We start from the raw sequence: 23,764 nt of genomic DNA on the forward strand, positions 1-23,764 counted from the left end.
GCAGCCTGAATGATTCTGTGATTTTGTGATTCTGCATGAGATGGTCAATTCTGTGTTCTAAAAATATTGACTTCAGTGTGTGTGGGCTCTGTTTCCAAACACACTGTGATTACTGGACCTCAGAAATGCTCTTTGAAATCTAGAACTACATTTGGTGATAGCTGTGCAAAAAATGATTCCTAATAAATTTGTTAGCAGTTAAGTCCAGCAAATTCCATGCAGATGGATTCAGTACAAACAGCCTGCACAGCTGTGAGCCTGTAAGTGTAGAGGGAGGGAGAGAAGGAGCCCCTGTTCCCTGGCAGGATGGTTGGAGGACATTTCTTGCTAGTGAGAAGCACTCTGATCCACGTGCCCTTATATCTCTGCACTCCAGGTCCTTTCCTTACTTCTTCAGTGCTGACTGGGTCATATCGGGCACATGCCTGTGACAGGTGAGACTGCTAAGGACAGGGAAGAGCTGTTTGGGTGCCAGGAATGTGCGTGTTGGTTAAAGTAACAAATCCATCAGCTGCACACACCAACTCAGCGCTGACCTCGGCACTGCAAACTCAAGCTGTTTTACCTGACTGAAAAGAATGCAGAGGTGAGCAGGGGTTGTGGGAGCTCCCAGGGGCACCCTTTGTGTTTGGTGAGGGGAAGTTTTGCAAAAAGCCGAGGCGAGGGGGTTTTTGGGGATAGGAAGGAGCTGAAGCACATTCAGCCTGAGATGGGGCTGGCCAGGGTGAGTGGCCTGCCAGGAACACTGCAGCCACCCCAGCACACTCTGACAGAGCCTGGGGCTGGCCTAGGCACTACAGAAGGGCTGGGGCAAGGCCAAGCCTGTCTAATGACAGCCCAGAACTGACCGGCATCAGCAAGAAATGCTTTGCTTGATGCTAGAAACACCTTTGAAAAACTTCCCATCCATTGGTGTCAGACAGAATAGATCCAAATCACAGCATGGTAAGGGACAGGTACAATGAGCAGCACTGGTAATTCTGATTTGCTGCAAAGAAAAGTTTCTTTAGAAAATCCAAGTCCCACAGAGAAACTTCCAGAGTGGATATAACCTAAAAATATTGAAAATGGAAACCAATAATTGCTAACCACTCTGTTATTTGTTACCCTTCTTCCATACAAACACAATACTCACTGCTTCCTCTATTCAGTTGTGTCCTTGAGCAGAATTTCAGTTGCATCTGTTAGTTTTTTAAGCACAAAAAAATAGTTTTAAACTTTTTTGTAAGTGTCTTAATGGACTGTTGTGTTCTACCCAGACACAGCAGTTTCTGCATTCACACCACAAAGGAACCAGAAGGCAGACAGGGAATCGAGCTGGAATAACAAGAGCTGATATCCTTGCTGTCTTGCTGGATGCTGGTCAAAAAAGCCAAAGCCACCCACCACAGACTGTGAGGTATAAGAACTGTTGCTGTTGCAGCAGTGCTGGGGAGGCTGAGCACGCCCGAGCTCCCCCCTGTTCTGCCCCTGTCTGTCCACCAGGGTCACTCACTCCAACCCCAGCCAAAATACAGGCAGGCAACAGATGCTTATTGTAGATCCTGCAGTCTAACGAGGGAAAAGTTCCACCTCTCTCAGTTACCTTCTAACTAGGACGAATCCTCATTTGACCTGAAAGTTCCTTTGAAAATGTGTGAGTCTGGTTCTGGGCAAGACTGACCCAGCTGGAGGAGCTGAGGCACCGCAGAACTGAAAATCAAACAGCATCTGTGTTGATGTCTGAAGTGCTGCCTGCGGTGCTGGTTCTGCTGGCTGATATCTCACCTCAGTGAAAGTGTGTGCTCCGGGCAGGACACCAATGGCACTTGCCTTATGCCACTATTACTGGCCTTATGACTAATACACTTGTAATTATTTCCCAACCTGGAGGCATCAAGCCTGGAAGAGAGGACCACATCAGTGCTTAGGTACTAACCTTGCTGGTAATAAGTAAAAAGGAACAGCTCCTACTGTTCCTGCTGACTTCTTGTTCTAGAAATGAATGCAAGACTTGCAGAGAAAACAAACTCTGTTGATAGTCTCAAGGACAGGAGCACAGCTGAGTTCACGGGACCCAGAATTCTGGCCCTGGTTCCACTGCTATTCAGGAATTCTCTTCAGTAACAAATGAATAAACCTCTGACTCCTCCTGCTCTATTTTCTGCTACTTTGGCTCATTCTCCATTTTTTTAAATGATCCAAATGACTCCCAAGTTTCATTATATGCCTTTTGGTATTTTACTTTGCCACAGTTATGATCTCTTATTGCCACAGATTCCCTGAACTCGGGGAACTCTGGGAACTCTGGGAGCTGCTCTCACAGGCTCAGCAATGCCTGTTTGTCCTTGTGAACATGCAGTGAGTGATTTGGCTGCTGAATTAAAACCCTCATGCACTGCTTTGCTTTTTTTTTTATTATTATTATTTTGGGTACAAAGTGGAAATTTTGGGTTTACTTTGGTATGTGCTTTTTAAAGTTGACTGAAAAGCTGTAGCATTCTAGGTTATTCATTAACTGAAAATTTACATTTTTCTAAAGAGGCAGAAGTATGAAGGAGGAAAACAAAAGAACACTCTCCAGGTTATTCCCTGTGTGAGAATGAGTCAACTAAATAAGCTGATATTTGGACAAGGATTTTCAGTGCATCATCTGAGTTGTTTACTACAAAAGAAAAAGAAAAGTGAAGAAAAAAATTCTTTTGGGAGGATGAATTCTTTGTGGTGCAGTGTACTCAAGCTCTGCCCTAAATACTGTCCTCACTGATTGGCAGTTGCACATTGGTGGCCTGAATTTGAGAGAATTCTAGAACTAGAATTGCCTTTGTGATAAGGCCATCTCTCTAAGGCCCCTTAAAATACCAGCACTTTACAAATGCATCTCATTTCACAGAATCCCAGAATTACTGAGGCTGGAAAAGACCTCCAAGATCATCAAGTCCAACCTGTGCCCGATCCCCACCTTGTCACCAGCTCAGAGCACCGAGTGCCATATCCAGGCATTTCTTGGACACCTCCAGGGATGGGGACTCCACTAGCTCCCTAGGAAGCCCGTTCCAATACTTTATATCCCTTTCTGTGAAAAAAATCTTGCTGAAATTCACCTGTTTTCCTAACTTTTGAGTAGCACCATTGGGCTAGTCCTTCTCCATAAATGCAAGAAGTGTCATGAGGTTGGGTGTTCTGGTAAAGCTTCACAAACACCCCAGCCCTTGATGGAAATTGAGAGGGTGGAGAAGAGTGGGGCAGAGAGAGATAAATTAACAGCAGAAAAAATGAGAACTGAGGCTTGCAAGTTTACTGAAAAATCTATAAAGGCCTGGAGAAGGTAGAAGCATGGGTGTGGACACATGCAGGAAAGCCTGTGAAATTTCTGCATGAGGGGGCAGCTGTGGCAGGGATGAGGGGCTGCTCCCTCCCCTCCCGGCGAAGCAGCATATCCAGTGTTCAGCTCACCAGCCTGGAGACTGGGCTCAGTTTATCCACACTCACTCCAAGAGCCAACACCTGGGATTGCAGATAACGAATCCTTCTTGTAAGGAGTGTGTTCCTCAGATGATAGATCATTCACAGGCTTCATTTTGTGCCTGCTTCATAGGGCAGAACATGCTGTCTCTGTGTTCTCCAGGGTACTGATATCAATCTCCATCAAACCAGCCCCAGAAGAATGAAAGTGCAATCACAGGAGTGCTGGAGAGAGTTACAGCCCAGGGCCTGGAAGCTTAGCGGTGGCAGTTTAATAGACCTGCCATAAATGAATGGCAAGACAAAAAAAAAAAAGTGCTATGAGAACCATAAATATGTGATTATGAAATAAGCAACCAAGATTCCCAAAGTGCTAACAACCTCCTGGCATTCCATTTAATAACTATAAATCTGCCATGGCTCGAGTTCAGTTAATTCCCCTCAGCATATTAAACTCTTTGTTTACAGGGAGAGTAATTGCTGTGACTTTTAGTGCAAATAAGAGATTCCCAGTCCAGGGCATGTAAAATTGAACATGGACATCTCACACTAAGCTGGAAGGCACCCTCTGACATTTGAGGAAAAATCCCTCAACTGTTCTCAGGCATGAGGACCTGTCTGTACACATCCCTGCACATACCTGCAGACTTTCCCAATGTGGTGGGGACAGGAAGGGATTAAAGTCTCCTGGCGGTTGTTGATGTGGGCAGGGATGGATTGCAGTGTGCAATGTGCAATGTGTCAGTTGCAAAATGAATGGGGAGGTTTCTGTAGGAGCAGCAAGGTCAGATCCCAGCAACAGGAGCTAAGGATTTCTGAGTTTAACCTCGATTCTGACATTGACTGTTTTATGAGTTTGGAGACACCAGAGAACTTCAGCATGGATAGATGGAGGATCAGAAAGCTCACCCACCTTACAAAGCAGTTTGGCAGGTTAATAAGGGTGTATTTCCTAGTGCTCTGCATGTGAAAGGTGCTAGGACATACACCTGATAACATTCACAAATGGCCACAGATAAACTGAAAATGCTTTAAAATGTTTGTTACAAATTCAATGGGAGCAACAGGAATGGTTCAGATACAAGAAAGGAATGGGAATGGTGTAGAAAACCAACTAAATACCATCTCTCAGGCCATGTGTTGGAGTCCAGGACATCCCTCTGGCCACCCTGAAGGGTTTGGAGACCGGACAGGCGGATCTGGGATCTGTACAAGGGGGTCAGCCAGCCTCACACAGAGCCCAGGAAGACACTGCTCTTGATCCCTGGCCATGGGAGTGAATACTCACATTGTATGAAGAATCACAAGCTGAAAGAATTCAAAATAAGTAGTAGCTAGTTTATAAAATGTAAATGTAGAAGCTAGGATTTTTAGTATATGGGTTTGAAGAGGCAAGATGGAAGAATTGGGGAGTGGCCCTGTCCTCCTTGTTCTTGCTCTCGTCCCCCATCTTTTGCTGAGTTGGATTTCAAGGATTGGTTTAGAGTAGAAATGACATGTTAGGTAGTAGGTATTGGCAAAATTTTGTAAATAAAAAGTATGTTTTGGATGGTGGTTGGGTCAAGGGGACAGTACATAAGGTCTGGGACCCTCTGATCCAGCCAGTCTGTCGCATGTCCTGCTCTGCTGGGGATGCCTTGCAGAGCTGGAAAAGAACTGAGAGATAATGAAAGAATAAACAACCTTGGAAACACGGACTGGCAGACTCAGCTTGTCTTCTCTGGCTCCTGCGTGGAACCTTTAGGGCTAGAAAAGCCCGAAAACCTTATTACCTCGGGGAACAGCAATCCCGAGGAGAATCTCAGGGAACAGCAACCCTTAGAGCCATGAGGCTGTTGAGGAGTGAGAGCCTTGACTCCCTTCTACCACGGACAGCGAGAATTCCTAAGGCTGGCAGGCAATTACCAAATGGGCTCTCAAGGACACTGGGCAGCCACTGCCCAATACTGGATTCTGGATTGAAACTGAGCAGTAGGGAATGACCTTAATTATGATTCAGGGAGGAGTGAAAGATGAAAACAAGATTGACGTCAATGTAGTGGTCCTCAGAAATAGTCACTGAATAGATGTTTGGGTGAGAAGAAAACACTGGATAATGAAAGTAACTTTATACACGGTGGCACAGGATAGATATTGGAGTCACACACAGAATGAGGAAATCCTCAGCTGGTTTATGCAAACCCTTCCTGGAATTCTTCTGAAACAAGAGGTTGCTCAGATGCTATCAGGCTCCTAAGTTGTGATTCTTGATAAAGATCAGAGGGTGGAGGAAACAGAAGACTCCTGTACTTTTCCCTTTCCCATGTACATCACACTCAGATTCATTTACTCCATCAATGCAAGGTGCTTGCAGTGGCCTAAAGATTGTGCACAGGTATAGACCTGCCTGGCACCATGATGGGAGTCTTTCTGACCAAGAGCTGTGCTGGGTCCCTGCAGCAGCAGAGGAGGGTCCAGCAGACTCTGTACCTCTCACAGGTGAGTTGTAATTATAGCAAAACACTGGAAGGAATCAGAGACCATACTGATTTATCTTGGACCTTTTTCTTACCAGTGTGCCTTAAGAGCATCATTCTTGCTTTATACCCAACTCCTAGTTATGATTAACCTTAATATGCCCCTTTGCCATTCCCAATACTTCCGATTAGATCAGTGGCTTTTCAAACCCTCTCTGAAGCATTTCCCCGGGGTACTTCTGTACCCCAGGGGTGCTTCAGGTGAGGTGGCACTGAATGGGGTGCAACATACCCCCTTACGAGCTCTGCGGTCATGGTTATCAATGCTTTCGGTGCAGGGACAGATGGAGCAGCAGCACGGGTCTTGGGGGTTGAACAGAGGTGGTTTATTCAATGCATGGTGGAATCCAAGACGCTATCGCCCACGTGCAGAGGGCTTTCATACACACAGAAAGCGGAAGCGGTAGGGATCAGGGTGACTACCCAATGACGGCAGAGCATGGGAGGGGAATTAGGGGAAACAACGTGGGTATATGCTAATGAATTGGGCAAGGGAAGGATGGCAACACCTGGGTTGGATTAAAAACTAGGGAAAAAACAGGGGTGTGCTGGGTTAAACCATAAAATAAAAATATGGATAAATCTGACCTAAAAAGCACGCTGCAACACCTCTCTTTCAAGGAATCAAACATACCCAAGAGACGTGTTTGGGAGTGTTTTTATTGAACACAATCTGCAAAAATATATCTCACCTTATTTCCTCACTACGGGTGCACATGCGCTGTGAGCTGCTCCCATGTGTGGGGAGTGGGAGATGGACGAACAAGGAAAGCCATGGACACCCTCCAGTTCCAGCAGCAGCAGAAGCAGAAGTGACCAGATGAATAAAGGAATAAGCAAATATATAAAGCAGCCCTGAACAAAGCTGAGGCATGGAGAAGGGCTGTGCACAGAGGCAGAAGGGCTGGGCCACTTAGAGGGACAGATTCACCAAGGGAATTCTCTCTTTTATGCCAGCAGCCTTACACAGAGGAAAAGGGGTTTTCTTTCTTCTTGAAAAACGGCTTTTCCAATATAGCAGCCCACTAACCATCCTAAGGAAAGGGAGAGATGTCATAAAAGGTGATTCTTTCCTCAACATCTTTTTACTTTATTTACCATTATATAGTAGCCTGTGCAGCTGTTGGTCTTCCATTTTCCTTTTAAAATTTACAACTTCTTCCAAAAGCAGTAAGGTCCCACCCTTAAAGTGACTAGAAGCATTCCACAAAACTGATTGCACGCAAAACCTTCTCTAGGGGCTGAGAAGAAGATAGAGCTGGATAAGGAATTGTATTTCATTTTGCTAAATTAGTCAACACAACGAAGGCAGCAATCACTCAGTAAACACAAGGAAGGAGCTGTCACCTTGCAGATGGACAGGCAGATAAGGCAACACAGAGGCAGCACGCCCCAGTTACCAAACGGGCAGCTCATATGGGTTTGCACTGTTATTATTGAGGGTTGGAACAAGAGCAGATAATATGTTGAAAAGACCCTTTCTCTGCAGAGAAAAGGATGAATTGGAAATACAGTCAATTGGCCCACTCCACACCTCTGAGATACTCTGGGGCTTTTTAATGGAACTTTAAATATTTGCTCTTGTGCTGGTAAAAACAACAGATTCCTTTCATGTTACTGTTTTTCTGAGTTCTTAAGTCTTTTTTCCAAGAAGATTACGAGCAAGACTCTAACCTTCTCTGCAGCATTGCAATACAGTCTGATCTCTCCTTTGAATCAGGTCTCTGATTCTTCTGGAATTCCTCATGCCTTGTTAGATTCCATCAAAAACTGCAGATAGTTTGGATTCTACATTAACATCAGGGCCCAAAAGATTGTGGATGCTCAAGGACATGCAGAAATCCCTTTCTCAGATCCCCTCCCTGGCCTCTGTGGCCTTTCTGCATATTGGTTACACTGGGGTGTGAAACAGCCAATTCACATTTCCTTGCTGTTTATCTCGTGGCTTATTGACCCAATGCTCAATGTGTTTGTGTTCCAGGTCTAACAAAATTATTTATATATAAACCAGACCCATTCTTTTTTGTTCAAAACAGTTTTCTCATTGCATTTTTGTTCTATGACAACTCAGTTCAAGGACTGGAGGATCTTCCAAGCCCCACTGGGCACGACACAAGATGATGCATGTCTGTGGCTGGGGACAAAGGCACCTGCCACGTGTGAGCACAGGGACAGCAGCTAGGCTACTGGCACCAGGAGAGCTCTGCGGGACTCACTGGTCTTATAAAAACCACAAAGGCATTGAGGAGTTCCTGTCCTATTACAGTGCTGTAGGAAGATCAAAAAGGATCAACTGCCACGAAAAGAAAGAGGAAGAGAAGGTTCTCCTGCTGGTCTAACTCACTGTTCTTTAGCTGCCAAAAATTGTACAGCCTTTGCCTTTCCCTTGTCCTATGATAAGTTAATGGATATCAATGAGGAAATAATTTCTTGGCTGTACTGTGGTCTTTGGGACATCCACATTTTGCATTTCTTCTAAACTTGTTTGTCTTGGGCTGAAAATGTTAAAAACATTTTGGCTGGGTTGTTGTTGTGGTTTTTCAGGTGAAAAGCAGCTCAGTTCAGGTCCTGTTCAGCAGCCAGAAGATATTTCAGGTGTTCAAAGATCTGTTGTGAGGCAGGACCTGAGCAGTGGCAGTGGATTTGAAACAGACTGCTCATGCTTTGTTTCCTCTTTATTTTGGTAACACCAAACAGTACTTTGTCTGATAACACAGAAATTATGAGCTGATATGAGTTGCTGTGAGCAGCACTAGTAAAGAGAAAAGAAGCACTAAATAATTGGTTAAAACTCTTGGCTTGCCAGAAAATAGGATAAACAAGGTTGGCAGACACCTCACAGAGATTGCAATGCAAGGGAATTCCATTTTCCATTTAGGCTGTGTTCTCTGCAGACCTCTGTGCTTAACAGGGAGCTACGTAACAACAAGAAAGATGTTCTCCCTTATTTTTCTGTTACTAAAGCTGCCAGTTTCTTGATGTTTCAGAAAAATGAGACATCTGCTGATGATTTAAAACCACGGACACTTCCCAAGGAAATGTGCAACAACAGTTTGTGAAAGTACCCAGAGAACATCACATGAGAAACAATAATGGGCTCTACAAAGGAGGCTTTGGGCAATATGGTTCTAATTTTTTAAATTTTAAAGTCAATAAATGTTAGTTATTGGTTGAGCAAGGCCCAGACCAACACTCAGTTTGATAGCATGTCTGGTCTCTGGCCAGTGCCCTGAAGTGTCAGAGAAGGGCTGCAACCACTGGTGTAACCTCTGTACCTAGTATGGGACCAGACTGAGGCATCTGTGTCTGTGTGTGCACATCCTCGTGTGTGCACCAGTGTGTGCTGCTGAGGCTGGCATTGGAGCAGTAAAGATAAAGCCTAAGGAATAAGCACCCCATATCACTGCCCATGGCAGCAACATTACAGAAGTTACACCTCTGCCCAGGATGCAGAGGGCTGGGAGTCTCTGTGGCTTCCTTATGTCAAGATTTACTGCCCTGGAATGATGTTGCTAACAGGTTTTTACACTGTAAGTCAAAAATTTTCAATACTAATTGGAAGGCAGCAGGAAATAAATCACTGACAACTTGTTCCACCAGCAGGTTACTTTTGTGCTGCAGGAGAACATGTGGGGAACACAAATCCATACGGCCTCTCTGGGTTCTCTGTAAATTATTCACACCTCTGTGTTGCAGCTGTCCTGGTGACTTCAGACTCCCGTGCTTAAAGGTTTCTTTATTTTGATTCACTGGAGGCACTTTGGAGACATTACACTACCCATATTTATGACTTTTTTCCAGGTCATCTAAGTGAGGCATGCCTTGACAAATACTTTTCATCTCTACTGTCTCCCTTGGGGATGCACTATTCTAGTTTTTCCTGTAATTTATTACCAAGCACGCTTCCTCCTTATACCAGAGGGGCAGGAAAGTGCTTCAGAAAGTGCAAGAAGCAGTGAACACCAGCCAGACCTGGATTTACCTCTCCAGAGGCAAGCCCAAGGATACCCCTGATCCACCTTGCATGTTATCCTGGGATGCTGTGCAGTCTGCAGTGTGGAATGCAGTGGCAGAATCACAGGACCTGCCTCCAGGTGAGTGCCCCAGTCTATGTTATGCAGCAAAGGAAGCACATACAGAGAACAGGAGAGATACTCTCCCCTTCAGAAGCTTGCCTGGGTCTACAGGCAATAAAAATGTGCTTGTCACACCAGTCCATGCAGGAAGAGCTCCATGCTCAGTGAAGGCAGGCAAGGAGTTAAGAGTCAGTAGATGGGGAGAATGCAGACAGAAGTCAAGGTACAAGAGGAATGACTTAAAAAGGCATGGGAGGTTTTCCTGATGAAAGAATGGACACCTCAGTATTCAAGTACGAGTAAAAATATGCCTATGAGTAAATTATGCAGTCTTCCATCTCTAGGACATTGCATCAGAGTTTTTGTGAGCTGTGCTGTAACAACATGAGAGGTATGTTGTTTTATTGAAGTTTCCAAAAGGCAATTTCCTTCCCACAGCAGCTCTTACATTTGATCAACACAACCTCATCCTTTCAGTCACTCTCAGCTGAACCCTGCCATGCTTTTCCACTCTGATATTCTTTGGATGTGTTACAGGGTCTTTAAACATCAGTGTTGGAAAGTGGAACACATACGGTGACCTCTGAGGTGTGCTGGGGAAGAGCTGTGCCTGCTGAGCTGGGACAAAGACCAGCAGCATTAGAAACTGCAGATAAAGGAAAAGATTCTGACACTTCTTGAAATCCTCAGAATATTCAAACACACAGCAATAACCAAACACAACTCCACACTGAAGCTTGGATGAGCCCTGGCCTGCTGAAGGCAGCCCAAAGTGCCCACAGGCTTCAATGAAGCCACTGAACCTCCAACAGCCTCTGGCATCTCACTTTAGGTGGGCGTCCCTACTGAGCAATGGAAGTGAGCTTATCCCAGTCTTCTGCCAGCTTCAAGCTGGGAAAATGGATCTGCCAGTGTTGCTGCCTTGGACCAGATTTCGTACTGGAACTCATCACAAACTGGTGTATCACTTCCCTAGCTCCTGAGAAACTCCAAACTGTGCCCAAAAGGCAATTGTGTAAGACATGGGAAATGGTACAAATGTGTATTTCATTAGGAGTGAAGATTTGTGTTGTTCTCAGCACTGCAAGGATTGATCAAATGGACCAAGTACTTCACTCATCTCACTAAGGTGCACGAACAGGCTGTTCTGAAAATTTGCCTCCAAGTTGTCAGAGAAGGAAAACCTGCTAGTGATTCTGTGGAGGTGACAGGGATGAATTTGGGCAAAGAGAGGAATAACACTTCAGGTGATTGTAACTGTTCCAGAAGTATTACCTAAGACATCGCTTAGCCCTGTATTTAAAGCAAGATTTGTTCCTAGATGTGAACAAAGGCATTTGAGAGGCACCGTGCAGATCTGCCTCCCTCTGATGCTGCTGGGCTGATGTCACCCCTGAGCAAGGTCAAGACAAGGAATCCTGCTGTGAGCCAGATCTTGGTCAAATTTTCCTTCTCCTGCTTTATGAGATGTGACAATGCTCAATCAATCCCCCCTTGCTGAGAGAAGGCTTGCAGGATCCTCTCACTGATCTGTCCCAAATGCTTGATCAAAACTCACTGAGGACAGCAGTGAGGGACAGATGATTGCTGCCCTAGGGACACCTGAGCTTAGGGCTTTCTTGGGTAAAAGCAACATCAGTGTTGGCCACTAAGGTGAGGTGCAAGGAAGAGTTAAGCAACCTGTGCCCTAAATCAGAAAGGTGCAAGCTATGAGAGATGTGAGCCATTATTAATGTTTAGAATTAAAATAGATGAAAGTGAAAACATTGTCTGCACCTTCCGGCAAGGGCAAATTTTAAAGCCTCTTAACCTACCCATGTGAACTCACATATCTGTCTGATGAGACAAGGCAGTTAGCAGTCCAGGATTGACACAAATGACTAAAATATTTGAAATCTTAAGAAAACTGTATTGTTGTGTAGCTCTGGCAGCCTAAGAATAATAGAGTGGACAGAATAATGAGGAAAAGCTGTGGGAGGCAGCATTAATGAGCCTGGTGTTCTACAGGCTCCTGCCTGGTTGCTGCCCATAGGTGTGAGCTAGTGGAAAGGCTGGGCTGGCTGCTCCTCCAGCTCTAATGGGCTCACACCCTGGCCAACAGCATCCAGGAGAGTACAAACCAGTCTCCCTCTCCTTTGTGCATGTTGCTTTCCCCTAAATTACCGTGTCTTCCTTGCCAAGAGGCAATTAGCTGAGAGCAGAGACATGTTCCAACATGCACAGGCACAACTGAGGCTCAAAGTGCCTCTGGCTCATCCAACTGCCTCTGCCCTGGCAGGGAGTGGGATATAGCACTTGTGATTCTTTCTGAATCTCTGCCATTATTTTCAATGCTCCACAGAAAAGATTCCTCTTTTTCTCATGCAGGCTGCTGCAGCTGGAAAAAACTCCATTAGTTCACCATTTAGGGGACGTTGGCAGAGCAGGTGTACTACAGACAGGTTCACAGCCATTGACATCTCCTCACAGCTGTGATGGTACAAAAGGAGGACTGCAATTAGAGTAATTCAGTAAGCGATGGCTAAAGGGTTATGCCTGCAACTGGCTTCAGAGAATGGAAGCAAAACTGTCGGATTCTGTGTTACTGGCCTCATTTTACTAAAGATTAATGGTGAAAAATGATTGATTCTGTTCCTGGCAAGTTCTGCAGGACTGTGATGATAACATTTGAGCTCTCTATGGCTGTAGATTTGAGCTCTTAAAGATCACCTGGTGTTGAATATTTTTTCAGGCAACAAAACAAAGGACCACCTGTTACTCTTGGGTCTAGAGGGAAATTTTTTCATGGAATGGCCCCTATCTCTCTGAAAAGTTTTGTTTGCTGCAATTCTGAGCAGTCACACAGGACATTCTGAGCCAAAGGATTTTATCAGAAAAAGTTTTTCTTGGTGTCCAATGTTTTTGACAGGACTTTGTAAATAATCGTCTTGGTACTGATTCAACAAGGCCCTTAAGGGAATCCTTAACCTTAAGCACAGGAGTATTTCCTAGATTTCAGTGGGACTATTTATACACTTCAAGACAAAGATGTGTTGAAGTGTTTTGCTTGATTAAGTTTTCTCAGCATCTCCCCCTGCCCAAACTGGAGCTCTCTGCTTCTGATGGGGCCAGGTAAAGTGCCTGTTCTATGACGCACAGTCAAGTCCATCATCTTCAATTTTTTTAACTACTCATGCATTTAAATTGAATTTGAACTGAATGGCCAAACTGTTGGTGACATAAACAGCTCAGACCTCAGCCTGTGGAGAAAGTCTTATAAATACCTGTATGGGTAAAATGGATGTTAAATTCACACTTTAATAACCATTTACAGATACAAATTACCTGAATATGTGTTGCTGGGAGAATGGGAAAGTATAATTGAAATCCATATCAAATTCAAGCTGGGAAAAGGACATCTCTAGAACACTGTGTGATGACTTTGGCAACCAAGTATAAAGATTAAAATACACAGAACCTTTAAGCGTAGCATATGCAGTTGTGCACATATACAGCCAGAAAATCCACTAACATTTCATAAATTTTAAATGAAATGTGAGGACCAAGTAAAAAAAAAAAAAAACCTTGGAAGATGCCTGTTCAGGAAATAAATTAAAAACATCTTTACCACAGATCATCAGTCAGAACTGAAGTGTTGGCTGTGCAGGCTGAAGTACACAAACCAGTGTTTTGTTTGCAGTCTCGCTTGCTGCACCTCTGCAGTGATCAATATTCCAAAAACCCCACAGTAACATTCAGACAGGGGGAAAATCCAGGGCCCTGTGGATGCTGCAGAGAGAAAAAAGGGCAAGGCAACAGGAACAGCAGCAAAGCCAAAGCTCCAGAGCTAGGAGCTGAGGCCCAAACAGGTCCCACACCACATTGGAAGGTTGTTTGAACATCAGAAGTCTGAATTGTGCTGAGGTCTTTGCAGGTCGTGGCGTTTCAGGGTATACATGCTGACGATGTTTCCTCCTTGTGGGAACAGTGAGGTTGATGCCTTAGGGCTGGATTCTTCTGTTTTGTTTGATAGCATTGAGTGGTGCTGGGATCTCTTCACGGGGTGATGGGGGTAGGGCAGTCTTGTCCTGGTGGGGAATTCAAGGACATTGTCTCCAAGCTCCAGGCCTGAGCATAAACAACATGGAAGAGAAGGGCAAGCAGGGAGGATGGTGTTCTGTGATTTGGCGTTGTTGATTGGACAGTGGGTTGTTATATGCAAATGAATGGAAACTTGTAAAAGGGGTAAGATCTTGGGACAAGCCCTTTTTTGTCTCCATCTTGGAAACATCCGGGCTAGGCCACTTCTGTGGCTCTGGAGATGCCAGGGCATAGTTTTGAATAAATACTCACTTTGTTCCTTTGACTCTGTCTAGCCTCTGTTTCAGCCTCTTAAGGCATCAGTTTCTGGTGACAAAGTCAAACAAAGCTCTCTGGTCAGAACTCGTCTTGTTTGAGGCATAGAGGCCCTTGTTCCAGCAGTGATACTATGCTGCAGCCCCAGCTCTTCTCAATACAGTTCTTGAGGCTGATAGTGAGAATCCTCCCCTAGATGTTTTCCAGAGTCTATATATTTCACTCCAGAAGCCTGTCAACTCTGAGAGGCTGGAACAGCAAAGACACTGGAACCCACATCCACTTGGCAGCCCATATCTTACTGCATCTCCCTTGGTTTTTACCATCTCAGGCGTTAGCGGAGCTGCCTTCAGTGCTTCAGGGGCTGTGGGACTTGGCATTAGAGACCAACTTGGTGTTTGAACCACATGTGAGGGCTGATGAAGTTTCTCTGCAAGTGCTCTTCCTCACTGTTGGCCAGGGAGAGCTGGGCACAGTCCTGGGCCCGCCACGGTCCAGGGGGTGGGAGCCCCTGCCCGCAGCCATCCTAGGCTGAAGCAGCCAGCAGCAGTGACCCTGTCCCCACCGGCACATCAGCCCTGCTCCCCCTCCTTCAGCTGCTGTAATCACGCAGGCAGGATGGAGGACATTGCCAAATTTTGCTTGGCTGGACTTTGATTTTTATTTTTATCTTCAACAGCTTGTAAAAAGGCTTTTAAAAGATGGGTGTCTTGGTTTGGAAAGACAGGTGTCTGCCTGGGAAAGCCAGAGTCTCCCTTGGAATGGAGAATGTAAACCCCTTCCCTGTTATGATTTTTGGACGGCACAGAAATAACAACATGACTCTCCACGATGGTAAAGATGAGAGCAAACTTTATTCTTCTAAATTCTACTTTTATAGAGTAGTTCGGTACAAAGAACATGATTGGTTATTCAGCGTCTACACCCTTTTGTAAACATTTCTTTTGCTAGTAAACGTGTTGGAAAAAACACCACCAGCGGATGGTTTCTCACTCCCCACAGTTTGTTTGAATTCCTCCTTAAGATTTCTCAGGCTAGCATGAGAGAGTTGCTCGCTTGCCTTTCACACAGACACTGGCAGAGCCTGAAGCCTAAATTCAGACCAATGTCAGCCCCACACCTCCCTCTGAATTATTATAATTCTGATAATAAGGGGCTTTCAGGCAAAGATACGGGAATAAAAACCCCCATTTTTTACTAGGAATATTAAAAATAAAAATGTAGGACAAAAAAAGCAAACAAGCAAACAAACAAAAAAAGAAAACACTGAGTCAGAATACAACCTGACACCCTGTTGGTCAGGCTGTTGGTAGCAGTCCAATTAAGTCCTCCTGGCGTGACAGATGTGGTTCTGTTGTGTGATAGTTGTGGTTTTGTTTTTCTTTGGTTTGTATTGCTAAGGTTCAGATGAAAGACATAGGAAACTTAGGTTTGAGTTTGGTTTTGGTTGTTTATTATATTTTATTTATTTACAGTATTTATAGACTTACTAGGCATGAGTTCTAACTACTAAGTTAGAGAAACGAGGCTTGCTTTTAACTCTTTCTAAGGTTATTTAAGCAATAAGTACCTAATACTAAGGTGACACCTATATTACTTATGTTTTGACCCAATAATGACCATCTAAGGCCTGCAATGCAGACATTTTTCACCCAATTACAAAAAACTACTCAGACTCATGAAGAAGAAGGTGAAGAAGAAGGACTTAGACAACACCCAAAATCCTCCATCTTGACTCACACACATTACTATATACTAAAATCCCAAAATCCAAGTTTCCAACATTCAAACATCGTTGAAGCAGAGATGATCCTGTAGAAGGGTGAGTTTCCCTCTGAAGGTCCAGTGGTGGTGAGATGGGTCCAGTCTTCCTCTGGGAGTCCAGTGGAAACAGGCTGTCCTGGTATTCTGAATCTCAGGTTTTATCCAGGTTGGAATGCTTGGCTCCTCCCACTGGGTGGAGCATCTCACAATGGGATGATGTAATTTTATCAGTCATGCAGTGAGCCTTAATGGCCCATTAACAGAAGATATCTCCCTGGAGGGAGGATGGGTCATGGAAGAGATAAAGAACACTGCCCCACTTGGTTTTAATAGATGGCCCATTAACAGAAGACACCTGCCCCCTCCCCCCCCCCCAGTCATGAGGAATGGGTCATAGATGAGAAAAATACCTCCCCAACCGCTTTCAACAGATGAGCATAGAATACATACTTTTGGTTACATCTTGCATTGCAACCCAAGACAATGGGATATGTCTCTCTGTTTTCCCCACGGGCTCTGCTTGTTTATGACTTTTTTCCCTTTGTCTCCAAAGTGGCTCAAAGTAACGGGCTTGTTTTAAGCTCCCTCGAATGAAAATGATTCCATTCCCAGGTTGCCTGGGGATGGGCCTCCCAGAAGTTGCTTTAGGGTTGTTATTCCAGGACCAGCAAGGGGAGCTCAAGCCTTGTTTGTGGTAGGTCCCGCACTAATTCTCTCTGCCAGCGAAGTGTTTTTCATCCCTGTGAGCGACCCCAGTGGGCATGCCCACGACATGGTTTGTGCTTTGGCAGGCGGGGGCTGTGGCACGACGCGGGGCAGTGGGAGGTGGAAGCGGGCAGCCGGTCTTCAGGCAGGAGGCAAACCAAGAGGTGCAGGGGTCGGCTCGGGCCCAGCCGGGGGTGGGGAGCTGCTGAGCGCCAACACGCCAGCACGAAAAGGAGTATTATTCTGACCAAGTCCGTTCAGCTGCGCCAGCTGTCAGCCGGGGGACAGCGAGGGATCAGCCGAACCAGCCCGGGGAAGGTGGTCCGCATGCACCCGCTCCATCAGCAGCCCAGTTGGGAACTGGGACAGCCGCCGCCGCGCCTCTGTCCCCGCCCCGCCCAGCTGGAGCGCGTGGGCCGGTCGGGCGCTCACCCAGGGGCCGCGGTGACGAGCGATGTCCCCTGTGCCGGGCCGGGCCGGTCCGCCTCATCCAGCTCCGACCCGCCCGCTGAGGCGCCAAGCCTGGACACTGCGGCGGGGCTGCGGCTCCGCGTCCGCGCTGCTCCAGGGTCGCCGGCGGGGCCAAGCCGAGCCCGGGGCCAGGCGGGCGTCGCTGCCGTCACAGAGTTAATCACGGCAGAGCCTCGGCGCGGGGCGGTCTCCCCGCCGCGCCTCCCTCCCCGCGGCCGCCCCCACCCGCCCCTCGCTCCGCCGACGCACCTGCCCGCGCCCCCGCCGACAACTTTCCCAGCACATTGCGCTTACCGAGCTTCGTGCCCGGCAGTCACCGCCATGGGCGCCGCGGAGCAGCGCCACTGGTAGGCGGCCCCCGGGGATCGGGCCGGGACCGCTGCCAAGGCTCTCCGCCCTCGCCTCGCTCCGCCGCCGCCGCAGCGATCGCTGCCCCGCGCTCGGCGAGCATGGAGGTGCAGCTGGGGGTCGGTCGCGTCTACCTGCGACCGGTGGGCAGAAACTTCCGCGGGGCTTTTCAGAGCTTCTTCCAGAGCGTCTGCGACGCTTTCCAGCCGCCGCGAGAGGAACCGGGGGCCGGGCAGCCGCCGCCAAGCGCGCCCTACCCGCCGAGTCCCCGGCCGCTGCCGGACCCCCCCGCCTGCCTGCCGCCCCCCGAGCCCCGCGCCGCCGGTAAGGCGCTGCTGGCCGCCGGCCCCGCCATGGGCTCGTCCTTCCCCTGCGCCAGAGAGCTGAGGGAGCTGCTGGACGAGGCAGATGCGATGCCGCTGCTGCTGCCGTCCGAGACCGAGCCGGCGGACAAGGAAGACCCGGTGGGCGACAGTGCCCGTCAGCTTTGCCGCGCCGTGTCCGCCTCCATGGGGCTGGCGCTGGAGGCGCTGGAGACTCCGGCTGAGCCGCTGCCCCGCGAGGACTGCATGTTCGCCGTGCCCGCCGGGCCGGTCCGCGCCCCGCGCTCGCCTGCCCGTGACCCCTCGCCCGCCTTCGAGGCCGCCCTGGCCGCCGAGCCGACCGCCGGGCCTGGGCTGCCCCGCGGTTTCGGCCTCTTCAAGCTGGAGAGCGCGGCGGGACCGGCCACGGGCGGCGGCTGGGGCGGCCCGTATCGCTTCGGGGCCGAGCCGGTCCCGCCGGGCCCCGCGCCCCCCTGGCCCACCTTCTTCGCTGAGGAGGGGCAGCTGTACGGGCCGTGCCCCGAGCGGCCTGCCGGGCCCGCCTACTGCCCTGCCGATGCCTGGTACCCACCGGGCCGGGCGCCTTTCGCCGCCCCCGGCATCAAGAGCGAGCTGGAGCCCTGGATCGAAGGCTACGCTGGCGCTTACGGTGCCCTCCGGTGAGTACCCGCGTCCCGCAACCCACCGGCATGCGCATCCTGCACTGTGCTTCCTGTCGGCGCCGGCATCCTGCATCTCACCTCCCGCCAGTACCAGTATCCTGCGCCCGCATCTCTCATGCCACCTTCTGCACCCCGCATCCCACCGGCACACCGCGCCGCCACCGCCTCCCCGCCGCCTGCCGCAGGTGCCCCGCGCTCACCGCGGGTCCAACCCCCTTATGTCCTGGCTATTCCCGCTTTGGTGCACCTCTCCGCTGCCGAACCTTCCCTTTTGCCAGGATGCTGTCATTTGGGACTGACTAGGCGAGATCGTGCCAAGAATACCGCGGTGCACGCCCGGAGTCCCCGCCGTCCTGTGAGATCGTTGTGTTTATCTCCTTTCCTCACGCATCTGTTATCCCGCTGCTCCCGGCCGCTGTGAGCGGGTGAGATCGGGACTCTGTGCTCCGAAGCACGGATGGATCTTGACATCGAGTAAAAATCTTCCCAGCAACTTTTTTCGCCGAGAACTGCCTGCCGGGAATGCACTGTGCAGAGCAGGAAACCCTGAGTGTAGTGGCAGAGAAACATCACCTGTGCTTCAGGGCTGTTTTAAGTACAGGTAGAAAACGTGTTTTAAAGTAGAGCTAGAACAGGTTTTGGGAATGAACTAGGGGAGGGGAGATTATTTTGAGAAGTAAAATTGAATCAAGAATAAATTGTCCTGGTGGATTAACCTAAAAAAAAAAAAAAAAAAAGAGAGCGAGAAAGAGATGAGTCATCTCTGTAAAATACCTGTAAAGCATTTATAACAGTGCACACCTGCATGCTCACCTGTCAGCACAGCAAAACGTGGCCAAGCTGATGGAAATGGAAGGGAGAAAGGGCTGACCAAGGGATTTTCTGTTGGCTCAGAGGCAGCCCCATCCAGGAGTATGTAAGGCCTCAGCTGGGGTTTGCATCGTGGGAGTCCTGCATCCACACACTCACCCCCTGATACTTGGGATGCTGGGAGCAAAGGCTGAAATGAGCAATTAGATTTTACCTCTAAATTAGCACCAAGCGAGTGCACTGCCTCTGGGCTTGTTTCTGTTTTAGATGCTCACAGCTTCATTTGGGTACTGGGGCAATTTCCATCCACACAGTGATTTACTGGGAGATTGTACAGAGATGTCAAGGGCTTGGCAAAAGAAAAAAGAATAAAAGTAATGACAGGTCAGAGAGAAAAGGCTGTGAGCATCATCCAGCTGTGAGCTTCGTATGTGGCAGGAGCTATGCAAGCTCTGGGTGTGCCTCTGGAGTCTGGATAAATCTCTGCTGGAATCAGCACAGAGGGGGCAGGGAGGAATCAAGTTGGAAAAGTTCAGCATTTGGATGCTGATGATGGCAGTACAGGTTTGTTCCATGCGGCTGTTATACCTGAGGAGCCTGTGCAATGAGATCCCGCACAGACAGGGAATGTCACGCTGAGGAGAGCAGGTGTGGGGTCCCATGGAGGTCTGCAGGCAGTCTTGGAGGGTGGACTAGGCAGCAGCAGGTACATTTTGCCTGAGTCTTGCCTTAGAGGTAAATGACATCTTCATTCCTGTGGGAAGTGCTTTATACTCCCCCTCCTTGCAGCTCTGTTAGGTGTGCTGTGCCTGCTTTCCCTAGCAGACTTCTGTGGGATCAGCAGGGTTGGAGCTGGCACAGCAACCTTTACAACACCAGTGTCTCGTCCTTTGAATTCCAAGGGTTGTACAGCACTACCCTGCTGCTGCAAAGGTGTAATGGAGTGACATTGTCTCTCTGTGTTCAGATGTAATTTTCAAACACCGTAAGGAAAGTGGAACACTGGTTGTGGTCTGGCTCAAGCCATATGTGTTAATCACTGCCAGGTTTACATTTCATCCTAGCAAAGTCTCCATTAGCTTTACCGCGTGCTGCTGGCCCATTCCCGCAGCTTTGCATTTTCTCCTGGATCTGTGGGTGCCAGCACAGGAACAGCCTCTGCTGCTCCGGGAGCAGCGGATTGTGTACCAGCATCCCAGGCAGCAGTGCCTGTGGGAAGAAAGGTTTGTGGGAGCTGAAAGGCTGTAGTAAAACTCCCTGATGGAAGGATTGGCTTTTGGACCTGCACCCCTGTGCTGTCTGGTGCTAGGTCTGATCTCCTGCCCTACTTGACCTTGCACATAAAGCTTTCCCCTCATAGCCTCAGAGGATGCAGCCTCAGTGTTCTGTGAGGACAGTAAGGGGCACTTCTGGGGCTTTACAAGCCCAGGGCAATGGGCACTTCAGAGCCCTGTCCCTCAGGGTGCTGCTGGGAGCAGAGGCACACACAGGCCCCCTTGCTTTGGAGAATAAGGAGCATTTCAAGGTGTGCTGCTTCTACTTTCTTTCCTCTCTGAATGGTCCGTCTGCCAGCAGGATCATGGCTCTTCCCTCACAGATGGAGTTCTCCCAAGCCCCAATTCTACCCTGCTGCAGTTGGGACCAGATATGAGTAGGTATTTTTTTAGTTAAACATCCTTCATATGGCACTAAAACATGAGCAGTTTTTAATGTTTGGGGGAGTGTCAGGGTTAAGAGGTGCTGGCACATCTCAGAAACACTGTGGTTATTAACACAATTTGGTTTAATTTAAAGCTTTTGGTACAGTGTTCCTGACTGCACCAGTCAGGCTTACATGTAATTAGCAAATTAATCTGAGGTTTTGTTACTCTGTGGACTTGGAGCTGTTTATCTTTGTGATCTGGTTGTTGCATCATTACTACCAGCAGTATTTGAGGTGACTAAATAACCTGTTTCAGGAGCAAGATGGAGCATTGTCAGGATAAATCCAAGGTTCTGCCATCAGAAGACAAATTACAGTGGCGGATTGGAGGGGGTGGCCTCTGGTTTAGAATGAAATGGAATCAGAGAAGGAGCTGTTACTGAATCAATAGAATCAAAGGGGAGAAAAGGATTTAAGAGGCTTTTGGCTCAGGAACATCTGCTGTCCATGTAGCTTCAGACGTTTTTAAGTGGCATTTGCTATCACTGCTGTTATCTGATGCTGATACTGGTTGGAATCCCAGTGTTTGCTGGTTACATCTGCCTTTGATTCCCTTCCCTAATCTGGCTGTGGTCAGTTTAGGCCAGTGCCATGTGTTCATTCATCACCTGGCTCGATGGCTCTAATCATTTCAGCTCTGTAATTGAAATAGGCTTACAGATAAAACCCTCAGTAATTCCTTCCTATGGAGGGATGAGATAAGACTGACAAAGAGATGAATGAGTGAAGGGCAGCTGTTACACAGAGAGATGGAATGAGGCAGGAGGTCGTTCTCAGGGTTGCCCTCACTCCCAGTCCGTGCCCAGCAGCAGCTGCTCTGGCATCCCAGTCCCAGGAGGGCTCTGGGGACCCCCAGCGCTGCACTGGCAGAACCCCAAAGCCCTTGGGAAGGGGCTGACCCTCCTGTCTACTGTTGTCAGTGTGACCTTTCTGCTCTGGCAATTGGCAGAGGATACATAGGATGTAAATATTTCTTTGAAGACAAGAGGACCATGCCAGAATGTCATGTGGGCAACCAGTCCCTTCGGCCCCTACAGGGCCAGAAGCTGCACAGGATCTGCTCATGGCAGTTCTTCTCCTGCCTATGCAGCTTTTACATTCTTCCCGCTGTTTACAGATTCCCTGGTATTTATCCATGGCACAGATGAGCTGTGCTTTGCACCACACCCTGCAGCCAGTCTGGCATAACCATTGGTTTTCCTTCTAGGAGAACTTCATTCCAGACTGAGAGCCAGTTAACAATGGGAAGTGCTTTAGTGCTGCTTCTGAGGACAGGAGAGTGTGTCAAAATACTGATTTGGAACGAGAGATAGAGGGTGTTTTGTACCCCAGGGGACAGGGGTGACTCCCAGGTCAGGATTCCCACTGCAGAGATGGGTTTTTTCCCTGGGACAAGATCCCTACCATGGGCACAGGTACCAGCCCCTGGGGATGGGCATCAGTGGGTGCTGGAGTTGGGATCGTGTCCCTGTGGCATGGAGCCCATGATTCTTGGAAGTCGCTGCCCCTGTCTCCTTTCTCAGAGCGAGGAAGGTGTGGGACAGGCCAGGGAAGAATGAAAGCAGAAACACTGTAGCAAGGCAACGAATGTGAGCGGCATCCAAGGGATGATGCCAGCTCCCCATACTCCCACATCAGGACCCTCCAATGCCGTGCTGGGCTCCAGCAGAGACAAGAGCCTACTCTGTGTCCGTGCCAGGGGTCACCTCCGGGTCCCAATGGGAATAGATTGAGGATGGGCAGTGGGAGGAACAGACATAGCGGAAACTGGAGCAGATCAGAAGTCAGTCTGTGCATGGCAAGGGGGGCATGCTCCTGAGGTGGGAGGAAAGCTGGAAACACTGCCATGTATTGCAGGAAGAAATCACAAAATTCCCTAAAATATTGAAAATCTTGTAGTCATGAGTCTTGGTTTGAAAAACAGGTATCTGCTAGGAAGGGAGCAGGACCTCCCTAGAGACGGAGAATTCGAATCCCCTCCCTCCAAATTATTCTAATTTAGAAAATTAAAGGGGCTTTCAAACAGAGGTATGGGGATAGGAATAACAGTTCTTTACTAGTATATATGACAAAACAACAAACAACAACTACAGCATTAATAATAAACAGAACCAAGAACCTTGAGGGCTTTCTTTCACAAAAAGCCCGGGGCAGTTTGATCTCGGTGCCCCTGCAGGACTCCGAGAGGCTGAGCTGGAACAGTGGAAAATCCCAGGCTGGTGGATGAGATGAGGAGCTCTGCGCTGGTAGCTGGAACGTCAGGGGGTGTCCCGGCAGGGCTGGGCAGTGCAGGGCTACAGAGTAGCAGGGGAACCTCAAAGCTCCGAAGAAGCAGCGGCAGTGGGGGGGAGGGCTGGAGAAAATGAGCTCAGGATTCCCGGGTACACAAGCAGATGACAGTAGATTTCCCAGGATGAGGCAGAGGCGGAGGCAGAGTGATGGCCGTGAACTCTTCCTGCAGCAGGGAGGGGCAGCTTGACTGTCTTCCTCGATGCTGAGAGCAAGAGTGAGGCCCCCCCCCCCTCCCCCCAGCTCTGTCTTTTACCTTTCCCAAAGCTCGCATTATCTCTCCCCTCTGAGGGACACTCTCAGAGACCCAAAACAATAG

General features: G+C 48.4%; 1 protein-coding gene across 1 annotated transcript in view; it reads left to right on the forward strand.

Annotated features, from left to right (window-relative positions):
• The first annotated feature begins 17,760 nt into the window (after positions 1 to 17,760).
• The window catches only part of LOC134565289 (androgen receptor-like), a 52,532-nt gene continuing 46,528 nt past the window's right edge, over positions 17,761 to 23,764 (forward strand). The window contains 1 exon segment of the mRNA XM_063424810.1: positions 17,761 to 18,641. Within this exon segment, the coding sequence (XP_063280880.1) occupies positions 17,761 to 18,641 (881 nt within the window).

The sequence above is a fragment of the Prinia subflava genome, assembly GCF_021018805.1.
Source record: "Prinia subflava isolate CZ2003 ecotype Zambia chromosome W unlocalized genomic scaffold, Cam_Psub_1.2 scaffold_55_NEW, whole genome shotgun sequence".
Lineage (NCBI taxonomy): Eukaryota > Metazoa > Chordata > Aves > Passeriformes > Cisticolidae > Prinia > Prinia subflava.